The sequence below is a fragment of the Planococcus citri genome, chromosome 3 (assembly GCF_950023065.1).
Source record: "Planococcus citri chromosome 3, ihPlaCitr1.1, whole genome shotgun sequence".
Classification (NCBI taxonomy): domain Eukaryota; kingdom Metazoa; phylum Arthropoda; class Insecta; order Hemiptera; family Pseudococcidae; genus Planococcus; species Planococcus citri.
The window spans coordinates 30,534,210-30,558,121 of record NC_088679.1 but is presented as its reverse complement, the minus strand read 5'-3'; the positions used below and the strand labels follow the sequence as shown (position 1 = coordinate 30,558,121).

Here is a 23,912-nt window from a genome sequence, read left to right as displayed (position 1 = left end):
GATTTTTATAAACGTTCAATGAACGACTTTGTTCATCGAAGTTTTTCGGTCTTCATATGGTGCTTGGATAGTTCAGAAACAAAAAGAACGAGTCTGATCATTAAAGAGCTAGAGTTTCGTTCGCAGTTGTGAAAATACGAAGTTTTCAATAAAAAAATTTGGCTTTCTGCAAGTCGATTTTTCGAAAAACGTGTTTTAATCAGTGTGACCAGTTGATAAAATTTGTTTTTGAATTCAAATATTTTTGATTTTTGATTTTTTATCGAAAATGAAATTTTGATAAAAACGGAAAAAATGCAGTCGGTGTCCGAGTTGATGATTGAAATTGATGAATGTTAGTGATTTTATTTCGTGGTGCATCTAATCTGTAAGTTCATATTATGTGTATTTATCTAACATTGTTAATTATTCGTTCGCTTGTGTTGAAAACACTATAAAAATTTAATTATTAAAGCTGAACTTTGACATCATTATCACGTGTCGCTTTTCGCCAACGAATCTCAACGTTTCTCTTCGTTTCGATAGCAATCGGTTCTAAAATAAGTTTATTAACTGATCGATAATTGCTTTAAGCTCGAGAATCGTGGTAAAAATCCATATCTTTCTAATGTAAAATGTTGCAAAATTATTCTTTTTCTTTGTGATGATAATCTTCGAAATATTGATTATTGCATCATAATCGAATGTACCTACCACTTTGGTACCTACTTATATGCGTTTTCTATGTGATAACATGAGTAATTTTATTGTTTCGTTGGTGATAAGTTAACACGTTTTAACCTCAAACGCGTGTTTTATGTACATTATGATGTGTTTTTCGTAGACAAATGTTCCATGCTCAAAACCATCGTCGAATTTTCTGCTATCCTTCGTTCATTTCCGATAGTAAATTTGCATAGATCTGTAGGAAGTCGCGGTGTTTCGAAACAGTTATCGGCAGCGTTTCACATAAATCATTGCGTCTTAGGTGAGTCATCTCATCAACCTCTTCGTCGGAATAATCTAGTAAGTTTCTCGTTGAGCGGATATTTGTTCGTCTTGGTGATTCGTATTAATAGTATTTTGTATTGCATCAGGTAAAAATGGGTGCTAAAGAAAAAGCCCCGAAAAAAGAAGAGAGTGGTGATAAATCATGTGTTTGTGAAATGAATCCGTGGCCATCATTCATCAAGGTATGATAAGTTTTGCAATCGTATAAACCTCTTTAAATGTATTCCCTTCTTAAATGTTTGTTTTGTGTTACAGGAGCGAGATGTCGTATGGGAACAGCTGAAGTCAGAATATGAACAGGAATTGGCTTCCAAGCCTTCTGTGCCTATTAAAGTTACCTTACCCGATGGTAAACAAGTCGATGCTGAGTCATGGAAAACTACCCCTTACGATGTTGCCAAAGGCATTAGGTAATTAATGTTTCTTTATTCGATGATTGAATACCTTCAAAATCCTCACAATGAATTTTTTCTGCAGCAACGGACTAGCCGAAAATACGGTGATTTCTAAAGTGAATGGTGAATTGTGGGATATTTGTCGTCCTTTGGAAGACAACTGTACTCTTGAATTGCTGAAATTCGATAACGAAGAAGGTAAATCTATAGTTCTCGTTCATATTGATGAGAAAGAAAATACTGAATATGTTTGTGTTACAGCTCAGCAAGTATTTTGGCATTCGTCAGCTCATGTGTTGGGTGAAGCGTTGGAACGTGTTTACGGTGCACATTTATGTTATGGCCCTCCGATCGAAAGTGGGTTCTATTACGATATGTTTGTAGGCGATGCTCGGGTAATTGGTTTTTGTGAATCAATTAATGAAATTGTACTATATAATTCTTACAAATTTTTCTTCTTTAGGTATCTAATGATGATTTCCCAGTGATTGAAGGTATTGTAAAAAATATTGTGAAGGAGAAGCAGCCTTTTGAAAGATTAGTAGTAAAGAAAGAAACCTTGCTGGAGATGTTCAAGGTTGATAATTTTCTATTTTCTTTTCAATCTAGGTTGTGTTTCGTTTACTTACTAATGATGTTCCTACTGCTTTCATTTTTCTAGTACAATCAATTCAAAGTACGTATCTTGAACGAACGTGTTACAACTCCCTCGACAACGATTTACAAATGTGGATCATTGATCGATTTATGTCGTGGTCCTCATGTTAGACATACTGGAAACGTGAAAGCGTTCAAAGTTACGAAGGTAAATACCTATCGTAATTTTTTATAAGCATTTTTGGAATTTGTTTTTCATTGAGAAAATATTCCAGATTGGTTGTTCTCATTGGGAAGGAAAAGTTGATGCGGAAAAGCTTCAAAGGGTGTTCGGAATTTCATATCCTGATCCAAAGCAGTTGAAACAGTGGGAAAAATGGCAAGAAGAGGCGGCTAAGCGAGATCACAGGAAAATCGGAAGAGTACGACCTTCTAATCTATTGATTACTTTTTCAATGTAAAAATTTCACAATCTTTTATCGTTTCTATAGGAACAAGAATTATTCTTTTTCCACGAATTGAGTCCAGGTTCTTGTTTTTTCCAACCCAAAGGAGCATTTATATACAATACGCTAGTGGATTACATTAAAAGCGAATACCGTAAACGTGGCTACCAAGAAGTTGTATCACCGAATATTTATAACGTTAAATTATGGAAAACTTCTGGTCACTGGGATCATTATTCGGTAATAATTCATGCCTAATTGCCTAGTTGCATTTTGTATTTTTTATTTCTGAATTGGAATCTTGACTTTTATTTTTTATAGGATAACATGTTTTCATTTGACGTCGAACAGTCTACATTTTCTCTGAAACCAATGAATTGTCCTGGCCATTGGTAAGTGATACCGAATTATCCGTTTATTTTTCTCTAGAATTACCCTGTGTAAAGGAGGGGCTATACTGAATTTAACCGTAAACTTAAACTTAACCCTAGAAGTTGAACAAAGGCAAATTTTAGGTTAACGGACGTTAAATTCAGTATAAACCAAGCTAAAGTATAAGTTAAGGGAATAAGTATCCCCTTAAATTCAGTATAGCCCATCCTTAACGTAGTTGATTTTTTTACAGTTTGATATTCGATGTGAGACCCCGATCCTGGCGTGAATTACCCTTAAGATTAGCGGATTTTGGAGTTTTACATCGAAATGAATTATCTGGCGCTTTAACCGGTCTCACTAGAGTAAGAAGATTCCAACAAGATGACGCTCATATCTTTTGTGAGCCGAGTCAAGTAAGATATTGATTGAATTAATTTATTATTTCAACTGGACGAAATTTAGCTGTAAATTAATTTAGATAATGATAATGCATTTTTTATTTCTGTTAATTCATTTTATAATTTAAATGATTTCTGATACGTTTCGATTGACCATTGACCGATTAATCGTTTTTTTTATCTGACTTATAAGGCTCAGAAATGAAACTGAAAACTTTGTATTTAGATATTTTCTCAGCGTGATTAATCATTTTAATAAAAATGTATTTTATTTGCGATTTTTTTATATTGTTTCAGATCAGACAAGAAGTAACAGGAGTTTTAAGTTTTTTAAGAGACGTTTATACAGTATTCGGTTTTACGTTCCAATTTTGTCTTTCTACTAGACCAGAAAAGTATTTAGGTGAAGCAGCCTTGTGGGATGATGCTGAAAAAGTACTAAATTTGTTCATTCAATATAGAATCCTGTTGAAAATGCCATAAATAAAATTATTGTTGTTATTTTCTAGCAATTGGGTCAAAGTTTGGAGGACTTCGGCGCCGGATACAAGAAAAATCCTGGTGACGGTGCTTTTTACGGTCCCAAAATTGATATCACTATTAAAGATGCATTAAATAGACCTCATCAATGCGCCACTATCCAATTAGATTTTCAACTTCCTATCAGATTCAACTTGACATTTACAAAGTAAGCATTTCAAGTTGTACCTCGTCAAATTAATCCAGTATTATATTTAATGAATCGTTTAATTACAGCGAAGAGCAGCAACTTGTGAGACCTGTAATCATCCATAGAGCCTTACTTGGCTCTGTTGAACGTATGATCGCCATTTTGACAGAAAATTACGCCGGCAAATGGCCGTTCTGGTTGTCCCCCAGGCAATCAGTGGTTATTCCCGTTGCGTCAGCTCATAATGAATACGCTCACAAGGTATACATACAAATCAGTACAATATCAAAACGGATCTACTTAAATGTATGCAATACATACATTCGCATGAAACTGAATAACGAATTTTCTGTAATTTTTCAGGTAAAAGAGCAAATATTTGAAGCTGGATTTAACTGCGATGTTGATGACGACACTAGTGACACCTTGAATAAGAAAATAAGAAATGCTCAGCTCGCACAGTATAATTACATTTTCGGTAAGTAAATTCGCTATTTCGGAATTTCCAAATAATTTTTTCAGCTGGAAATTATTTTAAATTACGAATTTGTCCAGTTGTTGGTGACAAAGAAGTAAATGCCGGTACAGTAAACGTACGAACTCGAGATAATATAGTTCACGGTGAATTTTCCATCAAAGAAACCATCTCAAAGTTCGAAAAATTGAAACTAAAGAAAATGCAACCGGCAGAAGGCGAGCAGGAATTCAAAAAAGCATAATCGAGTATTAAAAGTCGCTACTGTTTCGATGATCTATTTATTTATTCAGCTGTTTTATGTATTGCGTCTTATTAAAACACTTTTTCAATCTCAATTGCATTTTATGAAACGAAACATACAAATCGAGGTTTAAAAAGGTGCAAAAGTGAAAAATTGTAAAATCGTATAAACACGCGGGAAATTTTTCTTTGAGTGATTCTGTAGCTTTCGTTACAAATCGTATATTACTCCTTGAAGTACTACCCCCGGCAATAACTCGGTTTTGAAATAGTTTTCTGATTTTTGATCGTCTTTTCGTATTAGAGATGATCGAGTGCCACTGGTTTTGCGCAAAATTGCCTGTAAAATTCAAGAAATAATACTTTCAACGTGATCGCGAATTATTTACCCTGAATAGAAAAGAGTAGGTACTTGAAAATTGAATGGTGGATCGCTATCGCCATTTTGTTTTACAACTTCGACGTGTTCTTTCCCTCTGATTTTTAATTCGATAACTGTGTTCTCTTTCTGTTTATTTTGTTCAGACTCGCCTACAGTGAGACTTGTTTTTCTCCTGTTGGATTTCCAAAAATTAATTAAATGTACTACGTATTTTATGATTTGGAAGAAGCAATTGTAGTTTAGTTACTTACAATTTTGTATTCCAGTTAATCTCTCCGTTATCTGATTTATTCTGATTTAATTCTTGACACAAGGCATCACCCAAAGAAACACTTCGTACTTCCCTTGGTTTTCCGTTTGATTCATCAGGAGATGTGGGTGATGAAGGTTTATCCTGATCTTCCGGTATTGGACTTAGAGGACGATTATTATATTCTGTGTCAGTTTCATTATTTTCATCATCCTCCAACATCACATCAGATATTGCTGATGCCGTACTTTTAGTTTTACTGCCCCGAATTGGAGGACGTTTCTGCGAACAGATAATTAGATATCATTAAAAACTTGCTATTGTAAACTTTTGAACCCTGTGATTCTTTCAATTTTGACGAAAAATAGCGCGAAATTTAACGCTAATATTGGTCGTATCGTGTTCGTCTGAATCTTCGACGGATATTCTTGTTGGAGAAAAGACATTTTATTTCAACTTACCATATAAACAGATCCTTTAGTTTCGGAAAACAAACCACCACAACACGAAGGACACATTAGTTGCATAAAAACTTTTCCGAAAGAACTCGCCGGAACCTACAAATCGATGATTTATGCGCTTGACAATGCGTTAAAATTTAAAATCCTTTAAAAATTACCGAAACACTTACCGAATAATCAGTTTCAACTTCGCCCATTCTACGCACAAAACAAATACATACAATATATTATATTTTTGACTTACGTAAGCAATGATTAGTACTAGGATTATTGATCGACTAAACTTAAAGAACTTTTAGAGTTTCGTTGACTCGTCATTAAATAATTTAATAAAAACGGTCGACGGTATACCTATCTATGGTTTGTCATTGACCTGTAAATTATACCGTAATCGAATCTTTATAAATAACCGACCGTTCTCATATAGCTAAACTGAAACTTTTTGTTACACTTGAAAATAGTACTTTATTTCATTTCATATAGGTACATAAGTGTTCTGTGTAAATTTTGTGAATCTTTACAGAGAAGCTATACAATTCTATAAGATGCAAATTATTCAATATTCAGATACTACCCCGCATAATATGTTTCGCTTTTTACTGAACAAACGCTGAAACTCTGCAAAAAATATTAAATTTTTTATAAATATATAGGTGCAATTGCCAAATTATTATATTTAATGGAAGATCTTTGATAGGTACTTACTTTTTCTAGATTTTTGCGTTGTTTTTCCACGATTCCAGTTTTATGATAATAATAAACGCATTCTTCATCTTCATCTTCGTCTGTATTTCCAGGTTTAAAATCAACTTTCGTTTCCGTTTCTGTAAAGTTGACGCTCTTGCAGTCACAGAAATTATAATTATATGTGATGAAAAAATTCTATAAATACCTACCTTTAACATGAGAAATACGATTGTTCGCACAATGCAACCGTTCCTCTTTTTGTAGAGGTTTGAAAGGAGTATCATAACGCTTTTGTTCTTTAATTAATTCTCTAGGAGCGCATTGATTGTTGTTGATCATTTCAAATCTAAATAGGTATGGTAATTAGTTCGTGAAAAATTTCCTCAACTTACGATTTAGAAGTATGCGAATCGACAGTATCCGAAGTAGAAGCATACATCGATTTATGACTTAATTCAAAAGGAATACGCAACTGAATTGGTTTGGGATCACCGATGAATTTTTCATATGTTTGATTCGAATCAATTCTTTGAATGTTTACTGGCTTTTGTCTTTTCTGAGCACTAGCGATGTAATTCACATGCACATTGTATAAATGCACCTGTTGAAGAGATTAAGTATGTAATAAAAAATTGATTACCAACGCAGGCTGTAATTTATTATAGGATTAAACTGAAACTTGATAGTCTGGCATATGACAATATTGATGGTTATCTGCACCCTCTGAGCCCCATTGGAGACTACCCATATTTTCCCCCAAAGTGGACTTCAAGACAAAGCTAAATCGAAAGAGCATGCGAAAATATATCACCAGCAAAATTTCAGGCGCTAAAGTTGATTTTTCGAATTTTTGTAAATTTTTGAAAATCAAATTTAGGCCAAAAATGAGAAGAAAAAAATCAAAATTTCTCCAAATTGGCCTACATGTCTGAAACTTAAGATATAATACCCTATTTTTTATCTGTCAAATCAATTGGAAACGGTTTTGAACCGCTTTGAGAAGTTCATGGAGCCTCCAATAGATTTTTGTAATTTTAAATTTCTTAAAAATTTTACCAAATGAAGTAGGAAAACCGGAATCGACTCGGTTACTCTGCACTATAATTTCGACATACTATTAAGTCGACTACGGATTGTTTCAAGTTGCTTTTGAACTTCCAGCGAGCGTCCAGCAGATTTTCGAAGTTTAAAAAGAGGAGTCTCGATAAGGCCGTTTTTTGGGCCCGGACAGTTTTCGACTCAACCACCCTTAAAATGTTGTAATAAATGTCCCAAATACGAATCCGTGATTATTCAACCCAAAATGACCATTTTTTGGACTCCAGGGTTCCCAAAGTTGTGAATAAAGAAAGAACGTTGGGAGTCACTGAGTATTATTTTTAAAAACTTTTTTAGCGTAAAACATCTGTTTGAACCCAATAAACGTTATGCGAGGTGATTTTTCTATTTTCGATCCTCAGGGGGTAGAAATGGGGGGGGGGGGGTGATTTTTGGAAAATTTTGGAACCACAATTTTGAACCTACCCCTTTGAATCTCGCTAAAAAGCTTTTCGCAGTTTATTAGTATCTAAAAGACCTTCATCCTACCCAATTTTGAGCTCAATAAAATTTTGCGCTGGTACTCAAAAATCCAATATTTCAATTTTTTGTAATTTCGATATTTTGGGAACCCCTAGAAAACTAGAAACCTGCGATTTGCGCCAAACGAAACGTTTTGAGGTATATAATCAATTATCTAGATGAAAAAGTTTAATTAAGCTCCCCGTATATTCGAAATTTTGAACCCTTTTCTTGAAGCGCCCCACTTTAGGCACCCCTAAAAAAGGCGTTTATGCATATTTTTTCAAATAAATTGAAGAATTTAAGTTGAAAACACACTAGCAAGAGCTCGATAATTTTTCATTCGATTTTACCTGTAACTTTCAAAATTGAGCTTTTTTGGGCCAAATTCTGAGATTTTACTCTTCAAAAAAACATTTAAAAATCACGTTTTCACGATTTCAACGAAGTAAAATCTCAGAATTTGACCCAAAATAGCTCAGTTTTGAAAGTTACAGGAAAAATGAAATGAAAAATTATCAAGCACGTGCTAATGTGTTTCAAATAATTATACATTTTTTAGTTTGTTTGAAAAAATATTCATAAACGCCTTTTTTTTAGGGGGTGCCTAAAGTGGAGGGCTCTAAAAAAAGGGTTCAAAATTACGATTATAGAGGAAGCTTAATTAAACTTTTTTATCAATATAATTTAATATATTATTTGTATATCTCAAAATGTTACGTTTGGCGCAAATCGCAGGTTTCTAGTTTTCCAGGGGTTCCCAAAATATCGAAATTATGGAAATTTGGATTTTCGAGTACCAGCGCAAAATTTTATTAGGCTCAAAATTTGGTAGGATGAAGGTCTTTTAGATACTAATAGCCGGTAAAAAGCTTTTTAGCGAGGTTCAAAGGTGTATGTTCAAAATGGTGGTTCCAAAATTTTCAAAAAATCAAAAGCCCCAAATTTCTACCTCCGAGGGTTCGAAAATTGAAAAATCACCTCGCGTAACGTTTATCAGGTTCAAACAGATAATATATTATGCTGAAAACGTTTTTTGAAAATAACACTCTGTGGTTCCTAAAATTATTTTTTTATTCACAACTTTGGGAACCCCTGGAGCCTAAAAAAAATGGTCATTTTTGGGTCAATTAACCACGGATTCGTATTTGGGACATTTACTACAAGATTTTAAGAGTGGTTGAGTCGATCGCTGTCCGGGCTCAAAAAATGGCCTTATCGATACTCCTCGATCCTTTCCACTAAATTTTACCAAATGAAGTTGGATTGCCAAAATTTACCTTGCACTCTAATTTAAACACTTTATTGAGTTGGGTGCAATTGGTTTCAAGTTGTTTTGGAACCTCCAGCGACTTTCTGGAAATTCTGGAGCGTCCAGTACACTTTTTAAAGTTGCAATAATTCCTATGAAATTTTACCAAGTGAAGTTAGAAAGCCGAAATCCACTCTGCACTGTAATTTCGACCCGCTATTAAATCTCAAATTCCAACTTTCTGATTCAAATTTGTTTATATTTTGATTTTTTTCTCATTTTTGGCTTGAATTTGATTTTCAAAAATACATCAAAAATTGAAAAATGTACCTACCTACCTTAGCACCTGAAATTCTGGCTGGTGATATATTTTTACAGTGCTCTTTCGATCTAGCTTTATCTGGTTCAAAATTTTTACACGAGTCTCATACATACCTACTTATTGGAGTGCAAAATATTTTACGATTTCGACTGACCTCTCAATCAAAATAGCCGGCCAATTTTTTTTGGTAAATTTGCTCTAAAATGTTCCTATGCCCACTCTAAGAAAAAATGTGTCCCAGAGAATCTGGGGGAGGGGAAAGGAGTGGCAAATACCCTTGTTGTCATTTTACCGGACTATGAATAATGTTTTCATTTTCCCTTAGGTACCTACATCTCACCTGTTGTGAAAAATTAGCGAACTCTTCGAACATTTTCGCTCTGTATTTTAATAAAACCTGATAAATTGTTTTAGATCTCCATTTTTTCGCGTATTTCATCGCTAATTTTTGTCCCATTTTGCTATTCTCGCCTATAAGAGATCGATTTTAATGTTTACATTGATACCTATCGTTGAATTTGGTCATGAGAATATAATAAGTAAATTATTTACGTGAAGCGAGTAAACTTGGTACTCTTCGAACATCGTTAGATTTGCTTTCTGCAAACATTTTGAAAAAGCCAAGTCTTTATTTTATGTAGGTACGAAAACCAGCGGTTTCATGTTTGTAGTTCTGTTCAGTGGCGTAGCCATGGGGGGCGAAGGGGGCCATGCCCCCCCTTGAGAGCGAAAATTTGAAAGAAAACATGCAAAAATGGACGTTTTTTCGTTGTTTAGACCCATTTTTTCCAAAAATTTTCGCTCTCGCTTCGCTCGAGCAGTAATTTTGCCTTCATTTTCATGAAATCATCACACATTACAATAAATTTCCAGAAAATTACCCCTCATATCGATTTTTTATGCCTAAAAATCTGGTTTTGCCCCTCCTTGAGAAAATCCTGGCTACGCCACTGGTTCTGTTGGGTTTACTTACGTTGTTGATTTTTCCTACGTCCTTTTTCCGGATTGGCTGGTTTTCCCCGAATTTTTACGTTTGAATAAACAACTGATACTTTCAATTCTGGAGGAGTTATTGGTACTGGTTTCTCAGAAGTTATTGGTACTGGTTTCTGTGGTTTGGAAATTTCAGGTCGCCCTGTGCAGTGTTGAATTTGTATCAGTGGGTATTCTTAACGTTGATCTGTCCATTCTTGTGAAGTAGGTAATCAACTTTTAGTGAGTAAATTGTTTGTATGTGTTTTGAGTGGAGAGCTCATCAGCTTATTAACCTTTTTATTAATGTTTTGAATTTTCTATTTGATGATTTGTGTATCTACATATATGTAGATTTGTACAGCTCTCATTTTATTATAAATTTTTGGAACTGAGTAATGCTAATTGTAGGTATTTTATTTGAATACTAGAAAAGAAATGTACTTTCTTGTATAACTTTAACTACCTAGTACCTACTTATCTACCAGCATGAAAAAATTCTTAAACAAATTGAAGCATAAGCGTATCATACGCGTATTATTCGAGTTAGAAAAATTAATCTAAATAATTTTATAAAATAAATCAAAGATCTAAAAGCAATATTCTATTTCTATAAAAAAAAAAAAAAAAAAAAAAAAAATGAGGACAGGAGTAAGCTTAAAGGTCTAATAAAAGTAACATTTATCACACGACGCAACTGTCACACCAACAATTTCGTGCTACGAAAAATGAAAAAATGAATCCAACAACACGTAATGTATCTTTATTTAAACTTCAAGAGAACAGAAAATTATTGAAAATAAATCCTTATATTAAATAATTAAATTTCGTGATAATATAATTCTTATAACTACGAAGTGACTAAATAACTAGAACACGTTTCGCGTAATTTGACCGAATGTTAAAAATTTGACGATATTTCACACGCTTAAAAAACCAGTCGACTTTATTACAAAACACTACGATTGTGCTGATCATCGTAAATTTTCAACATTTCACGGTTTTATACACGAAACAAGAAAAAAAACTGGTAATTTAAGGGCCGTAAGTTCCCAACAAATTGAAAATTTAAAAATCGTTCTGAATTGGCTACTGATTAAGTATACGAAAATGGTGTGACAGAGGCGGTGAAAATTGATTTTCTTAACGGGTATATGAAGTTTTTGCATGGCCCTTGGTTAGTATTGGTATCGGATCAGATACTAATACTCGATTTTTTTTTCAACGAACGGATACAGAATCAGTAGCCAAATCAATCAAAAACTTCATTACTGTATTGAACATCAGTAGGCGTTTGATATCCTTTACAAGCTCACTAAGCTTCTATCATACATGCTTATACTGGTACTAAAATGTCATTCAAGCGAAATTAATCTTTACCGATGCTCTGTTGAGATTGCACGCGTGGAATTACTTTTCGTTTCGTGATGAATTTTCGCATAACTGCTTGAATTTTGACGATTTTCTTAACGTGAGTTTCGTATAATCTGCGAGAAAAAAAAATCATTTTTTAGAAAACAATTCTTTTTTTTTCAACAAAAATCATTTGGAAAAAAATTGAAAGATTAGGTAGGTACCTGGATAAAAATTCTTTATCGTAGTATCTCAAGAAGACCTTATTTTTTCCAATTATCCATCCTTCCATTTTCAGACGAATTAATAACAAACGACAGTTTTCTCTGGTGATTTCAACATTTTCTTCGAAGTCGAAGGCCAAAAATTTATACCTAACCATGGTTATATATTCTCATTAATTGAATTCAAAGAATTATATAAGCTCATCTTAGCTTAATATCTAGGTACAACTTGTTGATTTTACCTTTCAATGAAATCCTTGAACGAGACATGATAAGAGTATCCAATTTGACGAGCACGAGTGGTATCAAGAATCGACAACGACCTCAGTTGAGGGCTCACGATATCCGCCTCAAATCCAGGCGAAGCTGGTAAACCTGCCCGAATACACCGTACAAAGCAAACGCTGCTACTTTCGGTCGATTCCGACAACGTTTTCAATAATTCTAAGCTCGAAGCTCTATAAACAGCAGAACAAGTACGCATACGACGAGTCTGAGAATATTCTCCCTGAGCTTCGGTATTGAATTTCTTCAACAAACAAACAAAATCGATTAATTCTATACTTCTCGAATAGGATTTTTATTTCGTGTAAATTAATTCGTGTTACCCTGGATTTAGAGTCTCCTGAGACCAAAGCAGCTCCCCACTTCTTGCGTTTTCCACTGAAAATGGCCAGGTTTTGATCTGTCGAAATAGTCAAGTTGCCAGATTTCGTGAATTGGTTAGCGAATAATTGTTTTACGACGAAGTTTCCCGATGATCTAAGGGTTTCGATCATTTCAGGAGGCAAAAAGTCGTGATTTTTTTTCGGTATGTCTTGGGCATTGTATTCTACTTTTTTACAATAATGCGCCACAGTGAAATTGGTCGACGTAGCTTTACGAATTCTAGTTCCTCGAGGACAATTTGCTAATGCATCTGGAAAACACGAAGACGTTATAAATTTTTTAAAATTTTCATCCGGTAGTTTCTTTCGAAGAGAGGACTAGCTGTTTTTGTACCAATAATGAAAGAATGACCGCTGTTGCTTCTTGAAGCTTCATCGATCACATACATGAAACCATCTGGTTTACTTAGCAGTTCATCGATAGTTGGTTTATTGTCGTAGAATTGCAAAGGTTTCAGTATAATTCCTTCTTCTTCTTGTTCTTTCTGAAAATTGAATTTTAATGTAGGTAGGTACTTATTCAATGACAAATAATACTATCTAAATAGGTACATAGTTGAGTTGGATAGGTACTTAGAGTGTAGGAATCAGGTTGGCAATTATCTAAAGTAAATTCCAAATTACTTACCAATTCCCAAGTAAAAATTCGTTGATTATAAAAATATTGTAATTGTTCGTTGGTAGAGTTGATAAACAATTGTTCCAGATTATTTTGATCAAACGATTCAAATCCAGGCAAATCCAACACACTGATGAAATTTTTATCCCCACTGTTCGAAAATAAAAACATTTCATAATCAGTGAATATGTAAATATGGTGACTCTATCCAATTAACTCATGCAAAAAAGTTGCCTTCACTTACAGCACAACACGAGTAACAGATAACCTCAAATTAATCACATTGACTATGAAATCTACCAATCTGCCATAAAGTCCTCGAGCCAAAACTGCCTGTGCTTCAACAGCATGCGCTACCGTTTGCTTCTTCCTGATAGCATTACCTTTTTGAATAACGCAATAGTTACACAATGCCCACAAAAATTTCTTTTCGTCAACTCCTAACAAAGTCGCCACTGTAAAAAAAAAAAATAATAAAAAATTATAAAATCATTGTGAGAAAAAAACCAATCAGGTACCATTGATACTTAAGACCTATATACTATACCTAATTGCAAAATTTCTCAAGAACTCACCATTGTTAGCAATGTCGACATTTTCCACTTCACTTCCTTCGTCTCTAGCTTCTTTGAAGGTGATGTCACCAAGTAGGATGATAGCAGCTAGAATCTTTTGGACAATTTCTATCTGATCTGGTTCGAATTCGAGTACCTCAAGTAGGTGAAGTATTTCGGCATATTTATCAGCGTTTTTTTTCGGATCATTACTTGCTCCACCGGGGTTTCCATCATCAACCGGTTTTCGAACTAGATACTTGTATGGTCGGTCTTCCAAGAAGTAACTATCCAACTCTCCCTTAGCTTTTACCGAGTCGTAAAAGTAGTAAAATATGTGGAAATTGCCTTGCCCCGCGGCTCTGCAAGTGAAATGAAAAGTTTTTAAATTGGGAATCTCTTAGTTTCAAATTTTATTTAAATTAAATTAGCATTTAGGATGAGGTTTTTGTATGTACTTATCAGGGCTGCAAGTGCAAACCCATACTTAACTGCCTAACTGGCCCATAACCGAAACTAAGGAACTCCGATACCCGACCCAAAACCGTTTCTAAAAACCAATATTCATTGATTCAAAAACTGACCAAAAACTCTCTCAAAAACCAAAAATGAAAATCATTTCAGTCACTACCACCGCAAAATTGACGCTCATTATTTTTATTCGTCAACAATCAACAAAATAATGATCGAAAACCTAGTCATGAATCAAGTAAGTAATGCTTGAAGAAAAAAAAGGTGAAAGTTTAGAACTTTGAAGTGAACAAAATAGAGTCGAGTAATAATACAATAGGCTTACGCTTACCATACTTAATTACTTATATAATATAAAATGAAAAAACAACATTGAAACAATTCCTGAATTCGAAATAGGTATTGACATTTTATCAATTATCACTTGTGTTTATCAGCAAAATGACCGTCGATCAAATACCATTATTGGTATAGTTTGAAAAGAAAAAACAAACAAACGAAAGATTTAAAGTTTGGAACTTTTAAGATTCAAAAAAATGATTCAAGTTCAACCAATGAACGGGAATGATGTGAGTAAAAAAAAAACTAAAACAAATAAAAAAATTTTAAGCTTGAAAAAATTGCACTCCATCTACCTGCGAACTGACAAAATTACAAAACAAGGACTGAAAGAAAGTAAACAAACCTACCCCCTCCCATCCCAAGCGATTGATTTATTTGTTTTGATAGTTTTGATTTTGATGAATCTTCATTGATTGTTTTTGTTTAATTGTTTTTGTTCAAGTTCAATTTTCAATAATTCATAATTCAATTGTTCATGATGTTGTGCAATACTTTATAATTTATTTAGATTTTAGGTAACTACATACAACGTACTTGTAACCGGTTACTCTCCATTTTTCCAATTGGTAAATGTAGAAAATGGCTCCGCTAAGTTTACCCGTAGTTGTGTAAGTAGTTTGAGTATTAATAACGTGTCTAGTTGAATTATTGTTGTGTGGTGTAGCAGCATTGCCTAAAGTTTGAACTAATCTCGACGCAGCTACCACTTTATCCGAAATTTTGTTGCTAATCTGTGAAATTACGATTGCAAAAATTGAAATTATTGGAAGACAACCGAAGATGATCTTGGTGTTTGAGGCTAGAATATAATATTTCACAATACATGAAGATGAGTTGGTAAGTGTAACGCTTACTTTTCCTAAGTACAGTAGATGATCTATTAAGTGATTGTAATTAGTTGTCTTTCCAGACAATGTTTCTCCACTAATGATGATATTTTGCGGTTGTTTATGATGCAACATGTCTTGGTAAGCTACATCGGCGACAGCGTATATATGAGGTGAATTATCTGATCTGGATTTCCATTGATATTTGCAATGATACTAGAACGTTAGATGGGCATAAACATCACATTGGTAAGGTATCACATGCATATCCTAATAGGTACTATTATCTACTATTCTTCAGCTTACTTTGTTTCCATATGCTGGTATCGGTGTATTCGGATTAACGAAGAGTAAGATATCTCCAATATACGTATAGAATAAGCCTCTTTTGAAACGTTCTTGAAGTACGAGCATAATTTTATCTTCTGAAACATCATCTACAGCAGCCAGATCTTCAACAACCATGGCTTCAGTAGCTTCGAAGATTTTTCTCTGAAATTTCATACGCGATTAGCTGCAGATGTCTATTGGGTACCTATTTGAAGAATTTTTCAACGTACTTGGAGTCTTCCATTTCTTAAATGAATTTCTGGTTTTTGAACCTCAGTTGAATTTTTTACTTTATCTTTCAAGTTGACCAGATCTTGTCCAAGCTACAATGCGATGATGAATTCTTTTTATTTTATTACAGTAACTTACATGAACAGAAATGATAACGATAGATACTTACGCTGGAATCGTCTGGAATAGATTTTATGAACGGATGTTCGAGAAATTCGAAAATAAAAGGTCGTTCTTCCGGTAGTTTAACCAAACACCTGAAACATTGCCAGAAATTGAGAATTGGCGAATTCTTACATGATTTTCTTTCATGATCAGTTGATAAAATTTTCATACTCGGAAATGAAATCCGCGTAATTTTGAGACCATTTCGATGGTAGTTTGAATGTCGGTGGAGGATTTCGTACAATTTGGAAAATCGCTCTGGTAGGATGCATTTCTTCGCACGGTGCTTGACCTTCGGCCAATTCCAACGCAGTAATTCCTGTGCAGAAATCGTTACGTTGTGATTCCGTTGCTATATAATTTTCCATGGAGAATAGTTACCTAAAGCCCAAACATCGATTCTGTTATCGTAAGATGATACTCCGTCAGCATTATTTCGACCACTGATTATTAATTCTGGAGCCATCCAGCATGGTGAACCTAAGCAAGTGCTTTTTCTATCTAAAGTGTTCTTTAATCCCCTAAATGAGAAATTTTCGTTAGTTGATTTCCTCAGTGATTGGTAAAGAGCCGATTTCGACGAAGTTACCTCGATAAACCAAAATCCACCAGTTTAATTTCCCCATTGGATGTGAGAAGGATATTTTTTGCTTTTATATCGCGATGCACGACGTGATTTTCGTGTAAGTGACAAATAGCCTGAAAAGTCGAATTTTTAAGCATTACAGTTAATAGATCTTTCAGTTCTATTACCTCAGTATTTCACATTATGTACCTTGACCGATTCTCTTAAAACAAATGCTATTTGCTCCTCAGATAAATGTCTATTCTGGGCGTATAATCCACGTACCAAATCGATTATAGAACCTCCTTCGCATAACTGAAAGTAAAGACTAGTATATTTGAATTCTGAATTTTCGATTTGATGAAAGTACCTATTGGTAAATTTTTAAACATTCATCACCTGTAATGCGAACCATACTTCGCCTTTACGGTGAAAGGCCCCGAGAAATGTTGGCAAATTAGGATGATTTGCTAGATATTTCAGAATTTTATACTCTTCCCTGATATCGTCTTCATAATCGGGAATTACTTTTTGAATTTTTATCGCTACTTTTTCATCTAAAAAGAAAAAATCACGAGTTGGTTTTTTCGCTGAAATAAACACATGCGATGAGAATTGAGGATTTTCACGTACTTGATTCGGAATCTACAGCTTCGTAAACAGTTCCGCTTATACCGGTTCCGATTATACTTCCTAGAGTAAATCTATTACCCGGATCCGGTAATGCTTCCAACTGAATGTCAGTCGGAACACCACTCAAACCTTTTACGGGCATTTTACTGGAAATATTGTATCAATTTAAGTATGAGAAAAATTAATTTTCAACCAAAAAATGTTTTAAAAATGGTAGGTATAGGTGCTTCGAATTTAAGTAGGTAATGATTATTAGATAGGTAGGTATGTTTTAAGGAATATGAACCTACCTATTTTAGAGTAGAAAAAACACAACCTAAAATAAGTTTTTGTTTTTATTTTGTGTTTATCCATAAAAAGTTTTTTTTTCATAAGCATCATCAATTATTTGACTTACCCTCTTTAAAACTGCACGTATAAATACGATATGTAAAAAAAAAAAACAATGAAATAATCGCGCACTTATTGACACTTTCTATCACTACTTTAACTACATCATTGTCACTTTGCCATTAGATATGGTTGAAAAACAAAACAGAATAGAAGCTTTATCAATGCATCAGCTAATTTCAAGGAAATCATATAAGTTGTAATCTCTTTGGTTCGACTGCAAAATAACTCCGAGTGTAGTGTAGTACCTATTTTGAGAAACACTGATCATTGTTGAGATCATCTGAGATGAGTCCTTGAAAATTTTAGCGTCGCACATTTCAGTTATTCAGATAAATCGTGTGATATTTTAGCAAAAAAAGGAGTTTCATGTAAATTTTATCAAAAAAGTGCGTCTATTTCGGCAATTTTGTTTGAAAAGTATGTGATTTTTTGACATTTTTAATTACTAAAGTTGAAACTTTTGGTAATCTTATCAAAAAGCTGAACAATTTTTGTTAATTTCATCAAAAAAGTCAAGTTTTTGAAAATTTTATCGAAAAAAGGGGGTTTTTTGACAATTTTGTCAGAAGAAGAGATCCTTTCTGGCGAAGTTCGACAGAACAGTGAGGCCTGTGGCAACTTTCATAAAAAGTGGACTTTTTGGCATGTATGACAAAAAAAAAGAGAAACTTTTTGATATGTAATTCAAAAAAGGAAACTGTCAAAAAGTTAGACTTTCTAGAAATTTTATCAAAATAGCTTGGACTTTTTTCAGCAATTTTGTCAAAACAAAACGACATTAGGCTATACATTCTGGCAATATTTTGTCAAAAAAGTGGGGTATTTTTTTGGCAATTTTGGCAATAATGTAAGGGCTCTAGGCAAATTAGGTGGAAAAGTGGGTATTTTTGTGACCATTTTGGCAAAAAAGTGTAACTCTTTCGATTATAATGTGGAACTTTCTTGCAATTTTGGCAATTTTAGAAAAAAAATGAGACCTATGGTAACTTTTTTAGAGAAATAGGGACAACTTTTTTGGAGAATTTTGAGCACTTTGGCCAAAAAAGTGGCCGTGGGACTGTTTTGACTAATTTCACAAAAAGGTTGCACTTTCTTGTAATTTTAGAAAAAAAATAGGCTGGCACCCTACAGCTGTTCTTTTTTGGCCATTTTGGCAGAAAAGTGGAGCAACTCGTATTTTGAACATTTTGATAAAATGTGGGACTTCGTGGAAATTTTGACAAAAAGTGAGACTTTAAGTAATTTCAGCAAAAAAATTAGGTAAGTTTTTTGCAAATTTTTTGGCGTTTCCCCCCCAAAAAAACAATTGGAAATTTTTTCAAAAAGAATAGACTAAACTATTTTGACAAAAAATCACTTTTTGGAAATGTTGACAAAAGAGTAGAATGTCTTGACAATTTTATCAAAAAATGTTTGGACTTTTTTGCACTTTTTCGGCAATTTTGGTAAAAGTAAGCTTTGTGGAAATTCTGTCGAAAAAGTGAGATTTTTTGAAATTATCGAAAAAGTGATACTTTTTGACAATTTTGTCAAAAAATGAGATGTTTTAGCAATTTTTTCAGAACATTCGAGTAGAGAGGGCCTTCTCTGGTCTCAAATAACTCGTCTTTATAATCAGGTAATTAATTCAAGTCTTTTAAGAATGCAAAATTTGGACTGACCGCCAATCAAAATGACTTTTATTTGGTTAGTTGTGTCCACTTGACCTTTGAGATAAACTGCAACTCCACATGTTCTTTAGGATTGTTCCAGATGTGTCCTTAAAAAAAAAAAATGAAATTCTCATGATTGGAGAACAATTTTAATCTATGACTTGTAGCGTATGCCTAACAAGTGGATATCTTTGTTAACATTTGCTTTGTTTTTTTCAGTCAAGTGTTGATTCAAGGTCATCATCTTCCTTGAAAAATACATATCAATGAATTAACCATAAATGTTTCGATAAGGTAACAATGTTTTACCAACCCCTGACCTTATTTATAATAAGATTTTCAGAAGAAACCTTTTAACAAGATATGACTACGTTAACCTAATAATAATAAAAAGAGAAAAATACTTGAAAGTCGAAGCTGTTATTTGATTGGTTATTATTAGAAAGTGGGATGTTGCATTGAATGCTCATTCGTGAAAATTTATCAATGAATTATGCTTCGTTTTAATTTCTATTTAATCTGTTCAATTAAAAAATCCAACTGCCGGGTGTGCGTATTTATTTACATAAAACCACAAGGTGTTATAAATATTGAAATGAATTTTATAGATAGGTAGATATAAATTAAATTTTTTCGCGGACACCAGGTACCAACAAAAATGGAGAAATATGAAAGCTTTGAAAATTATTTTGAGTTTTTCGGTATGTTACATGAATCGAATGAAAACAGCCAAGCTTCAAACTTCCCGTCAAAAATTGATAACATATTTTGGTTTTAAGCGGTTGGTGCTTCGTCGCCTTGAAAAACTGTTTCGATTGCAGAAAGGCTGCTCATGTCGGGAATATCAGTTTTAATCGTCGAAGGATCCACATCACGTTGCCATATTTTATAATTTATTGTTTCCATCAAGATATTAATCGCGTGTGAGCTGATTTTGAGATCTACGATGAAATTTCAATTTTAAAAATTAAAAAATATCGAACGTCGCGTCGTAGGTAGTTAGGTACCTTTTGAGAATTACGCGCAATAGTTACCTTTCTTTTGAACTAATTGTCTGTCAACAATTTTTTCAATCAGCTGAGGAGTGTATTCCCATAACAAAAGACTGCTGTTGTAATCTGATGTGTAAGAATAAGCGTCATATTTGTCGTATTCTTTTTCTGTCGGAAGTATGTATTCGTTTGAATGAAGCAAATTTTCGTAATTTTTCTTATATTACCTATGTAAATTATAAATAAGGTACCTAAGTATACCTTTTAAACCACTGTATACGTCGAACAGGATATGATTTAGTTTAAAATCGACGGGCTGCTGGATCAATTTTTCTAGCCAAATTTCACAATATTTCCCTATGAAAATTGAAGCACATAAATGTATTAGTCGGGGCTTAAAAATCTCTCTTTCTATGCATAGGCCACAACACAATAATGCTTCATCATTAAAGATCGAATTACTTTCGTCGGCATCTCTTATCTCCTGGCATTCTTGAACATCAGGCTCCTTGACTTTTTCCACCTTTATTGCTTCCTCTGTGTGAGATAATTTATTCAGTAATGTAATTTCATGCACCTACTTACGCTTTAGCTAGGTACTCCAATTATGAATTATTTTTGGAAAGCTTACCTAATCTCGTAGGAATAATTTTGGCTTGTTTTCCCTTCAAGTTTTCAGTTTCTTTGACGTGACTCGCTGTTGATAAAAAAAAACTCGAATATTATATGTTATGTTATAGATATCTTTTATAATTTATCAAACGTCCTTCAAGGACCAGTTAATTCTTTAGTTGGAAGAATTTCTTAACGGCTTTTAAGAATGAGAAATCTGGGTTTTTTTTTGTTTTTTGTTTCAATTTTCATATTTTCTTAACCTAAGTATTAGAATTACATTTATTTTTATAAAAAAAATATTTTAACATAAATAAAACTTACGTGATTCGCTCTTAAACTTTTCGAATTCTGTAAGTAAAATCTCGTTATTGAAAATTGGTATCTAGACCTACTAATAGAGTAAATTTTGCGAATATGAAATACTTACGACGAGTTTTCAAGTGAAATGCATTCAAAATAAATGCTTCTAAAGATGCTGATAATTGTTCGCAATTCTTTGAAATAGCTTCGTATTTTTCATCTGACAACATTTTCAATAGCTCAAAATTTAGTAATCTCATTTCTACCTCCTAAAATTTATAAATGGATAGTTTCCTGCCTAAACTTTTTTTAGTTTTTCGAAAAATCCCATTGGAATATTTCACTCTCTCTTATCATCAAATGTCTTGCAATAGTAAGAAATCATTTAGATTAAATTGGGGCTTGAAGCCCAATAGTTTAATACTTATACTTGAGCAAAGCAAAATATTTTCACGAAATACGCAGCTAACCATTGCCATAAAACGATACGCAAGCCTGGAAATTCAAATTTAGCCAAGTGGCGATATGTGTGACGCGATAATTGGCCAATGTTCTGATTGGATGGGTGGTTGTTAGTGCTAAAGTAAAAAATGAAATTTTCGATTGAATATTTTTATCTATTAATAGTTCTGTTATTTAATACTTTGCCTGCTTACATTGTATGAAACTTACCACTGTCGTAAAAGTATAGGAAAAATTTTCTCTTGTCTTTAAATAATTCAGATTCTTTCTCTTTCTTCCAAGCAAAGGATTCTTTTTTTGAAAAAAATCCCATTAATTAATGAACACTCTAGACTCGTTTTTTAAAAATATGCCTACTTACCATCGAACAAAACTCCAAAAGCATTGTTTGGATATGGGCTCCGTAATGCTTCATCGAATGCGAATTCAAACATAGTCAGGATCGATTTACTGCCCTCTGAATGTTCAAAAATATGCATTTTTTTATAGGTTCTAAAACATTTTTTACAGTTGGATGAAAATGTGACTTATAATATGCGTTAATTACTTACTCAGCCTTGAAATTTGTGGATCTGGCGTATCTAAAATGGCACAAGAATGATTTTTTTTTAAATTATAGAAAATGGGAAATTTTAAAGTGACGAGAGAATGACTTGAGGCCCTATCCATGTGAAATATTTTAGTGCTGGGTAGGCAAATAAGACATTTGTACAATAGATACAAATAGGTAATAGGTAATTCTAAGCAATGATTTTGAGTTGAATGTTATTCAGAAATTTTTTTAGCTCGGTAAGTGCCCCTGGAGGGGAGAAATGGGCTCTCAAATAGAGGGGGCATTTTCGAAAAAATATTTTTTTTTCACTCCTGTCGCTTCTAAACCTGTTTTGGGGAAAATTGACCCCCAAGGAAACCCTCCGAATGATGATATGAGTCAATCAGATTTCTAGTAGACTGTCTTTAGCCAAAATTTTAGCTCCTGAAATTGATACCCTTGAGAGATATAAAGTTGTAATTTTTTCCCGTTTTCTGATTGAAACAGCTACACCTTCACCAAACTTCAAACATTCGCCAAAAATCGAAAAACCAATTTGAGTGGTTGAAAATTGGAGGATAGGAAGTTTTTGAGGCTCTCTTTCCACCAGTCTAAGTTTCATTCCAATCGAAGATTATCATAGGGCGAAAGGGGGTCACTTTTCAGTCTCAAATGAAAGCATTAACACCAAAACCACTTTTCTTGTAAAAATAAATTTTGAAATGGGTATACGTTTTCATGATTGAAAGACGTATTTTCTTCAAAGGTAAACAGTGTTCCAGAAATTTGGTGAAAATAATTTACTTTTTGCTGAAATTTCTAATTAATATGTGCCTTTCTATTGGGAATCCTATCATTGCCTTTTAAAATTCAGTTAATCAACACTGAAGAGCTAAAAGAAAATCATAAAATGTGGAGTACATACCTTGTACATCTCCTTTTTGTTTCTCCGATGTAGCGATTGCAGAAGCTGTGGAAATTCAATCTTTTAATTTTGAAAAATCAAATTAATTAAAATACGTGTCTCATCTCAAGACTTCGATCTCATTTTTCCAAAATATCATTGATAAAATTGAGGCAAAATGCCGAATTTTGATCGGATGTGATTTGTCAAATGTTGATACTTTTAGTGTTTCAGTGGACACCAGAGGTCAAAAGTGAGGGGTGATCAAAATTTGCCTCCTGGCAATCAAATTCTCGAGCGGGAAAAAAATGAGACTTCATTCTTGAAACGACTCGTCGATAATTCAAAAATAATGAATTTATTCAAATTCATCCTTTTTAATAATTTTTGTTTCATTTACTCACCAAAAATTAAAACTGATATGAATAAGGAACTATGTCTGAACATCATCATCTTGAGTGATATTTCACGATGCAATACGTCTGTATTTTTTTGAAGTTCAAGTACAAAATGTTCAAGACGAAATATCTACGAAAATATTCAGCTTGGTTCAAATCGTCATTGCAGCTGAATCAATATCGTATCATATTTTCCACCTTCGTATG

General features: G+C 33.4%; 3 protein-coding genes across 6 annotated transcripts; 1 reads left to right on the top strand and 2 right to left on the bottom strand.

Annotated features, from left to right (window-relative positions):
- Positions 1-210: 210 nt before the first annotated feature.
- On the top strand, positions 211-4,684 carry ThrRS (threonine--tRNA ligase). Of its 4 annotated transcripts, none has more exons than XM_065359229.1 (17): positions 211-367; positions 824-1,005; positions 1,077-1,172; positions 1,246-1,400; positions 1,468-1,583; positions 1,647-1,780; positions 1,849-1,962; positions 2,047-2,190; positions 2,258-2,404; positions 2,474-2,668; positions 2,750-2,820; positions 3,054-3,216; positions 3,499-3,636; positions 3,711-3,889; positions 3,958-4,132; positions 4,235-4,349; positions 4,427-4,684. In XM_065359229.1, exons 2-17 carry the CDS (start codon positions 835-837, stop codon positions 4,588-4,590), a joined length of 2,277 nt encoding a protein of 758 aa, XP_065215301.1. In that variant the 5' UTR covers positions 211-367; positions 824-834; the 3' UTR covers positions 4,591-4,684. The 4 variants fall into 4 exon arrangements, with proteins under 4 accessions (XP_065215301.1, XP_065215302.1, XP_065215299.1 ...); XM_065359230.1 differs by lacking the exon at positions 211-367 and adding an exon at positions 455-586; XM_065359227.1 differs by lacking the exon at positions 211-367 and adding an exon at positions 606-737.
- ninaC (STKc_myosinIII_N_like and MYSc_Myo21 domain-containing protein ninaC) lies at positions 4,609-17,978 on the bottom strand. The gene is made up of 33 exons (XM_065357199.1): positions 17,855-17,978; positions 17,458-17,603; positions 17,224-17,381; positions 17,035-17,139; positions 16,849-16,958; positions 16,641-16,780; positions 16,431-16,578; positions 16,264-16,351; positions 16,094-16,186; positions 15,840-16,025; positions 15,561-15,749; positions 15,241-15,437; positions 13,915-14,255; positions 13,584-13,794; positions 13,349-13,490; positions 13,055-13,205; positions 12,661-12,971; positions 12,295-12,581; positions 12,053-12,202; positions 11,848-11,962; positions 11,182-11,194; positions 10,477-10,671; positions 10,056-10,103; positions 9,844-9,974; positions 6,762-6,970; positions 6,579-6,679; positions 6,388-6,506; positions 6,257-6,300; positions 5,853-5,880; positions 5,683-5,778; positions 5,223-5,503; positions 5,002-5,143; positions 4,609-4,929 (listed from the first exon to the last, which is right to left on the bottom strand). Exons 2-33 carry the CDS (start codon positions 17,597-17,599, stop codon positions 4,801-4,803), a joined length of 4,800 nt encoding a protein of 1,599 aa, XP_065213271.1. The 5' UTR covers positions 17,600-17,603; positions 17,855-17,978; the 3' UTR covers positions 4,609-4,800.
- Positions 17,890-23,900, bottom strand: LOC135841978 (uncharacterized). The gene is made up of 13 exons (XM_065359232.1): positions 23,712-23,900; positions 23,329-23,373; positions 22,423-22,452; positions 22,233-22,328; positions 22,082-22,162; positions 21,880-21,987; positions 21,537-21,629; positions 21,431-21,457; positions 21,126-21,191; positions 20,957-21,031; positions 20,756-20,851; positions 20,537-20,662; positions 17,890-20,443 (listed from the first exon to the last, which is right to left on the bottom strand). The coding sequence occupies exons 1-13, from the start codon at positions 23,758-23,760 to the stop codon at positions 20,277-20,279; spliced, it is 1,059 nt and encodes a 352-aa protein (XP_065215304.1). The 5' UTR covers positions 23,761-23,900; the 3' UTR covers positions 17,890-20,276.
- Positions 23,901-23,912: the final 12 nt, after the last annotated feature.

Bases quoted from the DNA above. Each gene is read 5' to 3' on its own strand.
- ThrRS (XM_065359227.1), top strand. From the start codon at position 713: ATGCGTTTTCTATGTGATAACATGA. The intron at 738-823 runs GTAATTTTATTG...TGTTTTTCGTAG, and splicing joins TTTTCTATGTGATAACATGA to ACAAATGTTCCATGCTCAAA. The intron at 2,405-2,473 runs GTACGACCTTCT...TCGTTTCTATAG, and splicing joins ATCACAGGAAAATCGGAAGA to GAACAAGAATTATTCTTTTT.
- ninaC (XM_065357199.1), bottom strand. From the start codon at position 17,599: ATGCCCGTAAAAGGTTTGAGTGGTGTTCCGACTGACATTCAGTTGGAA. The intron at 16,579-16,640 runs GTAACTATTCTC...ATTTCTGCACAG, and splicing joins AATCGATGTTTGGGCTTTAG to GAATTACTGCGTTGGAATTG. The intron at 12,972-13,054 runs GTACAAAAACAG...CGTGTTTTCCAG, and splicing joins CGGTCATTCTTTCATTATTG to ATGCATTAGCAAATTGTCCT.
- LOC135841978 (XM_065359232.1), bottom strand. From the start codon at position 23,760: ATGATGATGTTCAGACATAGTTCCTTATTCATATCAGTTTTAATTTTT. The intron at 22,163-22,232 runs GTAAGTAGGCAT...TTTCAAAAAAAG, and splicing joins TTTTGGAGTTTTGTTCGATG to AATCCTTTGCTTGGAAGAAA. The intron at 21,192-21,430 runs GTAAGTTTTATT...TTTTATCAACAG, and splicing joins AAAGTTTAAGAGCGAATCAC to CGAGTCACGTCAAAGAAACT.